The sequence below is a fragment of the Carettochelys insculpta genome, chromosome 1, assembly GCF_033958435.1.
Source record: "Carettochelys insculpta isolate YL-2023 chromosome 1, ASM3395843v1, whole genome shotgun sequence".
NCBI lineage: Eukaryota > Metazoa > Chordata > Testudines > Carettochelyidae > Carettochelys > Carettochelys insculpta.
This window is the reverse complement of record NC_134137.1, coordinates 118476152-118490060: the sequence shown is the minus strand read 5'-3', so window position 1 is coordinate 118490060 and position 13909 is coordinate 118476152. Positions and strand designations below refer to the sequence as shown.

The 13909-nt window shown below is 39.2% G+C and overlaps 1 protein-coding gene across 4 annotated transcripts in view; it reads right to left on the bottom strand.

Annotated features, from left to right (window-relative positions):
• ARHGEF7 (Rho guanine nucleotide exchange factor 7) overlaps positions 1 to 13909 on the bottom strand; it is a 220352-nt gene that overhangs the window by 20237 nt on the left and 186206 nt on the right. For 3 of the 4 annotated variants that reach the window (XR_012645027.1, XM_074990434.1, XM_074990421.1), the window contains exon 18: positions 11641 to 11730. Coding sequence is in view for 3 of the 4 variants with exons in the window: in XM_074990434.1 (XP_074846535.1) it covers positions 11641 to 11730 (90 nt within the window). In the remaining variant the exon portion in view is untranslated. Of the gene's footprint in view, positions 1 to 8420; positions 8598 to 11640; positions 11731 to 13909 lie in introns of all 4 variants that reach the window. The other variant, XM_074990443.1, reaches the window with a different exon arrangement.

Genomic DNA, 13909 nt, shown 5'->3' with positions numbered 1-13909 from the left:
CATAACAAAATAATTAACCATGATTAATCACAGTTTTGAACATATTGTTAGTTCCAATTGTTACCTATTGAATATTCTATTATTTTGCAACATCCAAGAAACACTACACATGTTTCAGCATGTCTCTCTTCAGTATGCATTACTGTGAAAGTAAATGACCACAGTGTTTGTGCAGGATAGCTGTCATTGCTCAGGAATGACCAATGATCACCAAAGTAACAGCTAATACATTTTTCAGATGTTCCAACTTCTATGGTTGTCTAGTTGTAATGCAGGTCATGTACTTGTGATGCACTGTTTCCTCAGGAAGTCAAGGTGAATGACGGATTGGGAGATGCAGTTTAAATAATGTCTCTAAGCCCTCTGTTGTTTATAGTGTTCAGTGGTATGCAGTTCATAGCTATCTACTTTGTTAAACCATTGTACTTTCAGGATTGCTTTAAGCCCATGGATCAAACAAACTCTGTAAGCATTCTCTGTCACAGCCGGTGGGAATCATTTGCTGTCAGTGTATTACCTGTAGCACAAGATCTGGAGGCAAGAGGATGTTTAATATAAAAGTGGCACTGCAGACAAAGTATCTTGACTTATCAGAACTTAGTCTTGCAATAGCTACACATAACCATCTTTTTATCCAGTGCAATCAAAAATGTAATTGCAACTGTAACAGACAGATAGCTTGTGTTAGTGCTACTGGACTGCCTTTCTGTTGTAATTCCTACTGATATTTTCTAAAAATCTCGCAACAGCTCTCCTTATCCAGTTTAGGCTTGAAACAACTTTGGTTTTTTGCACCCACTATTCCCCTTGGAAGCTGTTCCAGCACGTCACTTCTTTGATGGTTAGAATTTTTCATCTAATTTCAAACATAAACTTGTTCATGGCCAATTTATATCCGTTTATTCTTGTCCTACCTTAGTTAGCACTTCAGTCATACCACTCCCCGGTCTTTGTTATGTTAAGGTAAACAAGCCAAGTGCCTTTTTCTAGGGTAATAATGCTTCCTTATCTCTACTGGTGATGCCTCACCCACTGTATCCTAGGACTGAATTAGCCTTTTTCACACTTTTAATCATATTGGCAGTTGATAATCATCAACCAAAATGCTTTTCCTCTGTCACTTCCAATGACATTTCACTCTGTATAAGAGTTGTCAATTAAGGACTAATTCACAGTAGCCCAAAGGATTTACCAGATTAATGTAGATTCATAGAATCCTAGGGCTGGAAGGGACCTCAGGAGGTCATCTAGTCCAGCCCCCTAATTCAAGCAGGATCAACGCCCACTAAGTCATCCCAGCCAAGAATCTTGTCAAGCTGGAAATTAAAAACCTTGAGGGATGGAGAATCCACCACCTCTCTAGGCAACGCATTCCAATGCTTCACCACCCTCCTGGTGAAGTAGTTTTTCCTAATATCCAACCTACACCTCTCCCTTTAACTTCAGACCATTACTCCTTGTTCTGCCATCTAGCACCACTGAGAAGTTTCTTGCCTGCCTCTTTAGAGCTCCCCTCCTGGAAGCTGAAGGCTTCTATTAAGTCACCCCTCAGTTTTCTCTTCTGTAAGCTAAACAAGCCTAAATCTCTCAGCCTATCCTCACAGGTCTTGTGCTCCAGACCCTTAATCCTTTTTGTTGCCCTCCGCTGAACCTGCTCCAGGCCATGCACATCCTTTTTATGCTGAGGGGCCCAAAACTGGACACACTACTCCAGATGTGGCCTCACCACTGCTCAATAGAGGGAACAACCACTTCTCTAGATCTGCTCGAAATGCTCCTCCTAATACACACTAGTATGCCATTAGCCTTCCTGGTTACAAGGGCACAGTGTTTACTCATATCCAGCCTTTCATTCAGCATAACCCCTAGGTCCCTTTCCACTGTACTGCCGCTTAGCCAGTCAGTCCCCAACCTATAACAATGCTCGGGATTCTTCTGCCCCAGGTGCAGGACTCTACAAGTCTCCTTGTTCAACCGTGTCAGATTTCTTTTGGCCCAATCCTCCAATGTATCCAGGTCACCCTGCATTCTCTCTCTACCTTCCAACACATCTACCTCTCCCCCTAGGTTTGTGTCACCTGCAAACTTGCTGAGGGTGCAATCCAGTCCCTCATCCAGGTCATTAATAAAGATGTTGAACAAAACAGGCCCCCGAACATAGCCTTGCGGCACTCCTCTTGAAACCAATCACCATCCAGATATTGAGCCATTGACCACTACCTGTTGGGCCCAACCGGCAAGCCAGCTTTCTATCCATCTTATAGTCAAAGGATCCAATCCATATTTCCTTAACTTATGGGCAAGAATGTTGTGGGAGACAGTATCAAAAGCCTTGCTGAAGTCAAGGTATATCACATCCACTGACTTCCCCCATGTCCACAGAGCCTGTTACCTCGTCATAGAAGCTAATCAGATTGGACAGGCAGGCCTTGCCACTCGTGAATCCATGTTGGCTAGTTCTGATCACTTTCCCCTCTTCCAAGTGCTCCAGAATGGATTCCTTTCGGATCCCCTCCATTATTTTCCCAGGGATCGAGGTAAGGCTGACTGGTCTATAGTTCCCTGGACTGTCCTCCTTTCCTTTTTTAAAGATGGGCACTATGTTTGCCTTTTTCGAGTCATCCAGGATCTCTCCCAATCTCCAAGAGTCTTCAAAAATAATGGCCAAAGGTTTGGCAATGACATCTGCCAATTCCCTCAATACCCGTGGGTGCATTAAATCCAAACCCATGGATTTGTGTACACCTAGCTTTCCTAGATAGCTCAGAACTTGTTTCTTCCCCTGCGATGGCTGCCCTCCACCTTCCCATACTTCATTGTCTAGGACCGTAGTGTGGGATCTGACTGTCCCTGAAGACTGAGGCAAAAAAAGCATTGAGTACTTCAGCTTTTCCTACCTCATCTGTCACTAGGTTACCCCTCTCACCCAGTAATGGCCCCACTCCTTCTCTGATAACCTGTTTATTGTTAACATCTCTGTAGAAACCCTTCTTGTTACCCTTCACATCCCTTGCCAACTGCAGTTCCAATTGTGCTTTTGCTTTCCTGAGTACTCCCCGGCATTCTCCAGCCGTGTGTTTATATTCCTCCTCAGTCAATTGTCCATGTTTCCATTTCTTGTATGCATCCTGTTTGAGTTTAAGCTGTATATTACTGCTTACCCTTCCTCCTTTTGTCTGGATACTGAAATCTACGATCTCATGGTCACTGCAGCCCAGGTTTCCACCCACTTCTACCTCCCCTACTAGTTCTTCCCTGTTTGCGAGCAGCAGATCAAGTTGCGCATGGCCCCAGGTCGGTTCCTTCAGCACTTGTACCAAGTAGTTAACCCCAACATTCTCCAAAAACTTCCTGGATTGTCTGTGTGCTGCTGCATTGGTCTCCCAACAAATGTCTGGATGATTAAAGTCTCTCATGAGAACCAGGGCCTGTGATTTGTGTTCATATTAAAACATTAATCAGACTCCAAAATCAGTGAGGATAAAGGTCCATACCCCAAGCCTTATGTCTGTGCCCTGAGGGGTCATAGAGCCCACAATTTTTTCCTGTTGGGTGGGGTCACATTATTATTGACCACAGATGGGTTCACCCATCAGAAAAGAAGGACTAGTCAGGAGAGATAGCCGTGTTAGTCTGTATCCTCACAAAACAACGAAAGCAGTCCTGTAGCACCGTAAAGACTAACAATAATCTTTATTAGGTGATGAGCTTTCATGGGAAAGACCCACTTCTTTAGTTTGAGAAACATTGCTCTAAGTTTCACTTCTTTTTTTAAATTTCTTCAGTAGAGTTATGCTAACACTGCATTTGTAGATTACACTTTCATGGTAAAGAGTTTGTACAATAATACCCATATGAGGTGATGTGAAATACTCTCTTTTCCATAACACAAACATCTGTAATAAAATATAAAGTGACAACTCTACACTTAGCATTCTGTGTTGTAATTTAAATCAATATATTTGAAAATGTAGAAAGTATAAGATATTTAAATAAATTGTATTCAATCATTAGTTAACTGTGTGATTAAAACTATAATTAATACTTTTAATCCTGTGACTAATTGTGATTTCTAATTGCTTGACAGCCCTACTGGTTAGCTATCAAACTGCCTATTTGCATGTACACTGGTGACATTCATGCGCAAATCAGACACGTACACGTTCTAAATGTTCAACTTCCCACTGCATTATTCACATTCTGTTCATCAACATGAATGGATATTGCTGCTAAATCAGGTACTCCACTGCCCACTGAACAAATTTTACATCATGTTCTACTGTGAAGAACTCTAAAAATGGTACCTCTGTACCCTCTCTGTGTGTATTCACAGTACAATTTTTTTTTTGTTACGAAGGAACTGTACTCTACACTTTCTTCTGCATCATCTGAATTGATAACCAGGTTCCAACTGCATAAACAAATTTGGCCCCAAGTCTAATGTATCAAGTACCATAGAAAACCACTAGGTTGCAAAGATATTTTCAAGCACGGGGGGTGCACAAATAGCTGCAATTATTAGCTAATGACAGAATGTGACATGAAGAAACTCTGCAGTAGTTATTCATAACAAAACTTTCTGATTTCAGGTTGAGCTGGTAGGAATGGGAACTAAAAACCCATCATTTCATTTGCATGCCAGTATGTCAAATTCAGAAATTTTTGGAGAAGAACAAAATTTGAAGAGATTCCAGACACAAAAAAATACTCGGAAACAGTAATGGGACACAGTTGATAGACAGGTGGATCGATAGATAGATATGGACAGAGTAATATTAAATAAAGGGCATTCTACTTTTGGAATAAGTAGTGCCATAAGAAAAAATTCAAAAGGATATATGAAGAGTACTTACTTTAGATACAAAATTGCTCAAACTTCCCTAATTGATACAGATGTTAATCAGAAAAGTCTATGCTCGCCATTCAGTTAGATGGCTTTTGGGCTAGAAAAGAATTGTTACATTAGTAGCAAAGCTTACATAATAATATATGAACATACACATCTCACAGAACTGGAAGAGAGGTCATCGAGTCCAGCCCTCTGCCCTCTTGGCAGAACCAAGCACCATCCTTTTTTTTTAAAAATCTACTTGTCCAAGATCCCTAAATGGCTCCCTCAAGGACTGAACTCAGAACCCTGGGTTTAAGAACCACAGATAAATGCACTCGTTTGTACTGTTTGTTCCTGTACATAATATCTTCTCTGTATCATATTCAGTCTTTTAAAAACTGATTCACTTTTCTCCTGAGCAACTGTTTAATCTGTTCTACTACTAAGGATAAATTGACAAAAATAAATTAAAAGTTTTCCCATGTTAAGAGAAAACCACTACTTCCATAAATGGAAATGGGAATCATGTTTGGCAGATGACGATATCTCTAGAAATGGAAAGTTTTAAAATAAGAAGGAAAAACAGAAGGACACAGAGTAACTTGTACTCTGATGGATTACGTTAGACTAGATTACATTACACACAAATCATACACGAATACCTTCAATAAAGAGGTTGGTTATCTTATTTTAGCATTTGGCTTTCATATTATTGTGCTACTTTCAGAAAAGACTGACAACAAATATGGAATTGTGAATTCAGCAGTCCTTTTCCTGTAGAATGATTAAATATTAAAATCACAGGCTAGCAAATGCAAAATTTATTTCAACTGTACATAACAGATGTCCTTTTTTATAAAACAAAACACTTGTTATATGCAACCACAAACAATAAGAGGAATACTGTACAATACAATGCAACATTTAGATATACATCCAGTTTGTATTTTCAAATGTCAGTCACCTACTAAAGATGGCTTTTCCCATTCACAAATGAAATGCACAATATATAGATTTTTCAGTGTTTTACGTCACTATATACACATTACTGTGTTTTGGCAACATTATGCAAAAACACAATTAATATAGCTTGGTGTTAAATTTATGCTTAATACTAATTAATGGAAACACCCTTTAAGCCATATGAAAAGGAGCTGACAATGGCTTAAACCTACCTTCTAATTCAGACTCTGCATTCTTTCAGTATAATACCAACTGTACACATGTCTTTTACAGAATTGCATAAACATAAGGTACTATTGTTAGCATGACTAAAGTTCCACAAAAATAGAAACACTGAACCTTTGGACCGAATACCACCATTTTCACACTGGTATATGTTAAGGGTCTTCCACTAATACTTCTGATTAGTTGAAACTTGTTAGTGAAATGTAGATATTTTTTAATTCTGCAGTGATGTTGGCAATGAAGATCACCATCACAAAGAAACATTCTGATGACAGTGATTTACCTGCTACAATAATGCATGGTGGTAAACTGTCAAAGCTTTGGTGCATAGAAAGTCAATAAAATCTTCTGATCTGGGTAACAAAATCATTATTTTGTATGCTAAAGAAAAGTTTAAATGTGCAGCAACTATTTCAAAAACACAAAATATTTACAGTACATAATATATGTAACATAGTAGTAGTATGTAAATGAACAGGCATTTAATCAATGCAACAAACATCAATATTATTCCACCAGAACACTATTCGTCAAAAAAGAAAACCTGCCAAAAAGTGATCCACGCTTTCAGTATTGTAAATAGGAAGGGAATTCTCTATGTGACTTTTAAAATAAAAATGAAAGCTTAATGATTTACAGATATATTAGTTAATATAGCATGGAGTACATGCACCATACACTTGTTCCCGCAGCAATTTTTCCTAGTTAAAAAAAAAGGTACAGTACATACATGTACCTGGCTGTCACAAATGGCCAATAAAATGACTGGTATAATAACAAACCCCTGAAATTTCTCTGTTAAGCATTTCAGTTTTCAAATATAACAACTGTGTTAGAGTAACAAATAGGTTATCAAACACTTAAAACTGATAGTGAAGTTTTGGATAAGAACAGCTTCTAATACAGCTCGTTCATTTTGACACCCTTGGGACAGCATTCGTGTGTAATCATTGGTTCATGCTAAAATCACCTGCAGACATTTACTATTATCTCAAGACCTCTACATAGTGTGATCAATTCCCAGGCTGCAACAACTGCGCCTATCTTAATTTGGTCATACAGCAATGTCAGAGCAATGTGCACTGTACATGTTTGAAGAGGAAAAAAAATGCAGCACCCTGAATTTTAAGGAAAGCAAAACAATGTTATCTCCCTCTTAGGATGCTGCTGTTTTCTTAATGGCAATGTTAGTAAGGATTAGAATAGAAAAGGTTTCCTTTCAATTTGAGTTATGTTACCCACAGTACAGAACTTTCCCCCCAGCCGTGTCCCAGGTATATAATATATACTGTGTCACATTCCAAAATGAATATATACTGTGTCAACTTCAATTTTGTGCAAAGCAAAAATTACTCTGAATGAAGAGCTGGTTGCTGAAAATCAATGTGCTTATGATAGCAATTACAAAACACAATAAATACATGTCTCCAATGTATCCAAACTATGAAAATGAAAGCCAAGTGAACTTTAAAGAACTTCCTACAACTTCATTTTGACCACAGTTATACACGTGGTTTAATAGGCTGAACATGCAAGCTTCATAATGGGAACCTTCATGAATGCTTCCCCCCGACCCCAATTGAGTTTTGTTGTTTTCATAAACCAATGATTTTTGGATAAACGTGCACTTTACGAGGCAGGTCAGTGTCTAAAACCTGGAACCTCTCACACTATTGCATACAATGCAGTTAAGCATATGACAACCGGTAAGGTAAAATGATCAGAACCACTACAATTAACAACACAGACTTCAAGTATCAGAGGGGTAGCTATGTTAGTCTGCATCCAGAAAAACAAGAATATTTCCATAGGTTACCAAATGCTCTGTTGTACTAATTGCCCAGATATAAGAGTATCTGAGGGATTTTACAGTTCTTGTACCGTGTATTTTTAAACCATTTTCTCTTGTTCTCCCTGCTTTATAACTTGTCTTTGTAATATGTAGAAAATAAAACCCCTCTAAGGCTAAAGTAGGTCCATGTTGCTGGCACTTAGCTCACAAAACCTGTATGGTTTCAGTAAAAAATACAAAACGTACTTTACTTGGGGGAGAGAGGGAGGGAGGAACTGTGGCTACACTGACCAAGTCAAAAAACAGACTATTCAGAACTACAAAATCAACAGCTGTCACTTAACAAAACACCCTGTAATATCCTTAGCAGGATACATATACTCAGTTTAGAATGACTTCGCTGTACATGTGTTCCACTGGCAACAGAGCCTCCCAAGAGGTACAAGTGAAATATCAGAAACTCTTAAGTTGTTAAAATACCACATTGAAGAGACAAGGAACAGCAAGAAAACATCTACGAAAAGCAGGCTGTGATACAACAAGCATTTGTTAAGAAAAGCTCAGAAGTGCATTAGTTCTGGTGAGAGATATATGAGCAACAGCTCTTACGAGATGTAGACCCCATTCTGTAACTATGGGCTGTCCATATACTGTCATAGTCAGAGTCTTCTGAGAGGTCTGAAGGCTCCAAACGAGAAAGGCTACTGCGACGACCCAAGGAGTCTAGACTTGATTGGTCATCATCAGCCAAGACGTGATTATGCATCAGGTCAGTGCCTTGCCATGCTAAGGATGTATGGGTGAAATGAAATGGTGGATGTGGACAGGCAGAGGTGGGATGAGGAGGGGAACGTAAGGAACAGCCACAACCAAAACACATGAAAACAAAAGCAAAAGGTGATGGGAAGAGAAGGAAAAGAGAAAATATTGTTAAAAAGGCAGCAAAGCTTTATTATTCTTGTTTTTGGTTGGGTTTGACGCAAAAATTACACTTGGCACGTAATAACTTTGGACCTTGACAATCTAATTTTTGAATCTGTTTTAATTTTTGGGCTATTGAAAATACAAGTCCTAACTTGAGTACCCCATTATTTTTTTCACCATCATGAATAGGATAGTCAACTCCAGTTAAGAGAAAAAAATCTTAAAAGGGGAGGACACTATATTAGCCCACAGCTACAACTTAGATATCATGTATCAAGAGGAAAGCTTTTTACAAAATGTCAATTGATAGGGCAAATCAAATCTTGTAAGCCACAGTAGTTCTCAACAGAATTGCAAAACATTTAAAAAATATTTTAGGACTACTGTACTTCCAGTTACCTCTTTACTTTAGGACTACTTTACTGCTTCCAGTTACCTCCCTCCAAGACTAGCCATCCATAGCAGTCACTGTCGTGTTTGTGTCTAAGCTTACCCTCTCAATATAATCGCTGTAAAATGCTTAGGGTGAATCAGGGGATGTAAAAATGCTTCCTCTCGTCTATTTCTCTTTGGAAGTGGGGGTTTCGCTAATGAAAGAAAAATGCCTGAAAATATTCAGAAACTGAAGCTGTAGGTGGCCATATTGTGAGCTACTCTGTAACTAATGATGCTAAACCCTTATCTAGAGAACCAATTTATTTTTCTGAGAGCCAGAAGGAATGCACAACAAAAGACCAGATTTATACAAAGGGAAATTCCCACATTTCATTCTCTTCTTTTCATTTCTATTGCCCCATCATCGCTCCAGATTTAAAAACAAAACAAAACAAAAGGAAAAAAAAAACCTCTTTTCCCCCAAGTAGTATTAAAAAGTTGCTGTCCTACCTCTGATGCCACTGCCTTCCAATCCACTGGTGCCCTAGCTGTGCTGAATTTGCATTTCCAAAAGCAGCACCTCCTGGATGCCAAACAGAAGGTGCTGCTAGCAGAATTGCCAAATCAGCGCTGTGAGGGACAGGCAGAACGTGAACACAGAGGTAAGAAGGGGTACAAAAAGAATGTGACATATTTTTTGAAGCAGGTAATTTTTGAAATTTATTGTTCTCTCTTACAGGAGCCATCCTAACACCACTTCTGATGAAAAGTTAGATACGGAATTGCAGAAAACCTAAATTGTTAATGCTAATACCAGCCTTCACAAGACCAGAGGCTGTGCATGTAACTGATACATCAGTTGTTTCTTAGCGTGGCTAAAGGCAAATAAAAGCTGTTGATTTTTGATGTATGCAATGATATTTACTGCACTATGTATATTCAAGAAATATACATAGAAAGGGAAAAATAGGGGGGAAGCAAAACTATACTTTGCACCAGTTGCATGTGTTTTTGGGTGCACACACACGACTGTACTATTAAAAATTAAATGTTTCACAAACCATTTCTTATCAGATTATCTTTGCAAAATGAGCAACACCAACTGAGCACAGTTGTGACATTTAAAGTAGTATAATTTAATTTAGCCTTTTTTTTCATAGCTTACCCTTAAAATTTTCAACAGTAAATTTGTTTTTCATTTTTACCAGGTAAGTCACAATAAAACAAAATCTGCATAGGGCTAAAATCAAATTTATGGAAACTGAAACATGTCCAAAACAGGGATAAATAAAGTACTTCAGTTTTATCACCTTGAAGACTTAGAAATTGATAAAATGGATCACAAAAGCAAATTAAAAGAGTCCCTTCCGCTATATATTTTAGCTTGAAACATTACAAATGAAAACAAAATCAAATAACCTTGCAATAAATTCTTCAGTCATACAAAGAACCAGATTCCAATATTAAGTATATCTGGATGCAAAACAGGATTTTTTTTTCCAAGGTGATGAGAAGGCAGGCAACTGGATGGGTTCAAAGAATTTGTGCACTAACCCTCCAGTCTTATTTTGTGACTTCCCAATTGCCAGTCTGAAATCTTTTTTTTTTTTTTCTTGGAAATGACGTATGCACAAAAATGTGTGTTGGCAATAACACTGACATATATTTGTCCACTTAAATTGTTTAATTTCTAATGGATTATTTACAATGCCCACACTGAAAATTGCTGCCAATAATTAAAAGCATTGTCTCAAGATCATTTTACAGCATACAACAGAGACACAATTCCTACATTAGGTTTATAGTCAATGGCAAAACTGTGCAGCAAATTGGACCAAAGTGGACAGCATGCTCTCCTCCCTTACATAAACATACAGCATGCTGCGGATTCCCCTGTTAAGTGCAGTATTTTACTTACAACACAAAGGGCCTCCACAGCTCCAGTCTTGTTTTAGATTAAGTGAGGATGTGCATTGTAAGCACCAATAAGCAGAATTTGAAAAACTGGGAATGGCAACCTTACCCAACAGAGACCTAAGAAAATTAACAGTTGCTCCCTGAAATTATTATAAGAGAGGATTAAAATTTATAAGGTACTATACAGGTAGCAGCAAGGAAGACTTAATGCCCTATTTACCCTCCCCAGAAGCCCTGGAACAAAATAGGCACCTCACTGAACAGAATTTTCAAAGGCATAAAGCAGATATAGCCCCACAGCTTCAAAATAATTTACCTCTACACTTACCATTTTCTCTCTGAGAAAGTGTATTGCTAGCATCGTTAAATCCAGGCATATCTCAAACACTTCGTGCACACTTGATAGTGTTTCAAAACCATGGCAAATTTAGTAATGTGCATTATATCCACCAAAACTGGACCTCAGGCAGTACTCACAATGCTCCAGATAGGGTGTTCTAGCAGCCACAAAGGCCCACTCCCAACGCTGATTTCTTAGTATTGGGACCTACCACTCCAAAGGCTTTCATCTAGACAGCATTTAGATTAGTTATTTCAGCCTTTTCTAACTTACTTGAATTTAGCGTTTGGCGTGTTTTGGCACTTGTGCAGTATGCTTCAATGACCTTAAGAATCTGAGCATCTTCTTCCAATGCAGCCGTACCTGAAGTCAACAGAAAAATAAGTCTTTACCACAGCTCTAGTTATTCTGCCAGTCTTGTAACAATAAAGTCATTTTAAGACCTACAGACAAACATCAGATAATTCATCTGTGGTTCAGTTCAGTGATTCTACATATTACCAGCCTGAACGTCCACCAACAAGTTGTAGACGACGCCTTAACCAAGAAAAATGGCGGTTTTTGCTTTTTTCATACAGGAATCAGTTTCAATGGCTACATCTACACCAAAAGCATCTGTCAACAGTAACGCCTGTCGACAGAAACTCTGTTGGCAGAATGCATCTACACTCAGAAGTGGATCGACAGAGCAATCCACTCTGTCTTCAGAGAACAGCCAGACTGCCCGGCCCTCTCTTGACAGAACAGCTGAAGGGAAGCTCTGCAAACAGGGCTGCACGGTGAACCAGAAGCCCTCTCTGTCGACAGAAATGTCTACACTGCACTTCTGTCCGACAGAAACATTATTCTTCAAATTTTCGAGGGATAACATTGTCAGGACAAATGCAGAGTTCTGCCGGGACTATGTCGATAGAACACTTTATTGTGTGTAGATGCTCCTTGAGTTTTGTTGAAAGAAGGCCCCTTCTGTCAACAAAACTCTAGTGTAGACACAGCCAATGAGTGAAAAGTAAGACGTTTCAAAAGAAACAAACATACCCAAACATTGTGTTAAATGTACTGAAAGAACATCTCAAAACTGGGCAACTAAGCCAAATCTTTAAAAAGGTTGGAGTATTTTCAAGTTGTCCTTTTCTGTTTCTTTTCAAAAAGAGCTGTGTGGCATGTAAGTGAATACTTCAAATAAGCATGCCTTCGGTCTTTGGTACTGCCCAAATAGCATATTAAAAAAATATACCCTACCAGTTATTACTCACACCTTAAACTCATTTCACAGTTTAAATAGAGAAACACAAGAAATGGAATATTAGCATCTAGAAGATAAATCAGAGCACCATATAGTTCAACAATTAAGTCTTTATTAAGGTTCGTAAGTGAAACATACAATTTATCGATAGCAATGCTACGAAAGGAAGCCTAGTAATCTGAAAATAAAACTCAGCATCACAGTACAACATATACACTTGTACAATTTTAGCCTTGTGTCCCTCAGAAAAATGCCACTTATTGCCATTTATGCTTTTGTGAAACCTGACAGCATCTGACAGCTGTGTGTGTTAAGTGAAGCTCGTTAGATTTCTTAGCAGAGCTTAGGGCAGAGAAAACATTCCAGAGAAAAAATCTGAAGAATATTTGCTTTGGAGTGGAAGAATAAAAAGTCCAAGTGAAGCTCTATCTGTAAGGTGACCATACCTGCCTGACCCAAATATGGGACAGGGAGATGGGCGGAGAAAAAGAGAGAGAGGCAGCTCCACAAAGTCTCAGGGAGCCAGGAAGGAGGAGGCAGACACTGGCACTCCCTGGGAGCCCTGCAGAAGCGGCAGCTGCTGCCCCCCAGCCCCAGGGAAGCCAGACCTGCCAGTGCTCCCCAAGCCCTAACAAAGTTGGAGCAGGAGCAGGTGCCCCCCCGCCAACCCCTGGGGAAGCTGCAGCCGCCCCTCCACAACCCTGGCAAAGCCACAGCAGCAGCCACTGCCCCTCCCTCCAGCCCCGGGGAAGCCACAGTGAGAACTCCTGAAGAACTCACTGAGAACCTCCACCAGAAAAGGTCAGGAGGGAGGGTCCAAATGCATGACAATTAGTCCCTTCTGAAAAATAACTTATGATGCCCTTTTGACGTACCAAATAAGGGACCATCCCGCCTAATACGGGCTGGATAGTCACCCTATCTGTTCCTCCTAGGTCTCAACTAGATCCTTTCATCAAAGCGGTTTCAACTAAGGATAGGTGGTGAAATTCAGGCCTTGCTTGAAGTAAATGGCAGTTTTTAGTCTTGACTTCAGTGAAGCCAGAATTTCACCAAGGTTGGGTGGTTTTTAAATTTCAGTCCATTTTCATCAGCCCCATGAAGCTTTACAAACCACTGAGCTTGAATATTTTTACTGAGGGTATCTGAAAAGTCTTTCAAAGTCAGCAAGTAACACAGTCTTCTTCAAGGAGGTGAGACATGCAGAAATTCCCCCTTTTTATTTTCAATTATTTATTATCACAACAAAGCAGATACTCTACAGAAAATCCACCAGTGATAACTGTTCACAAACAC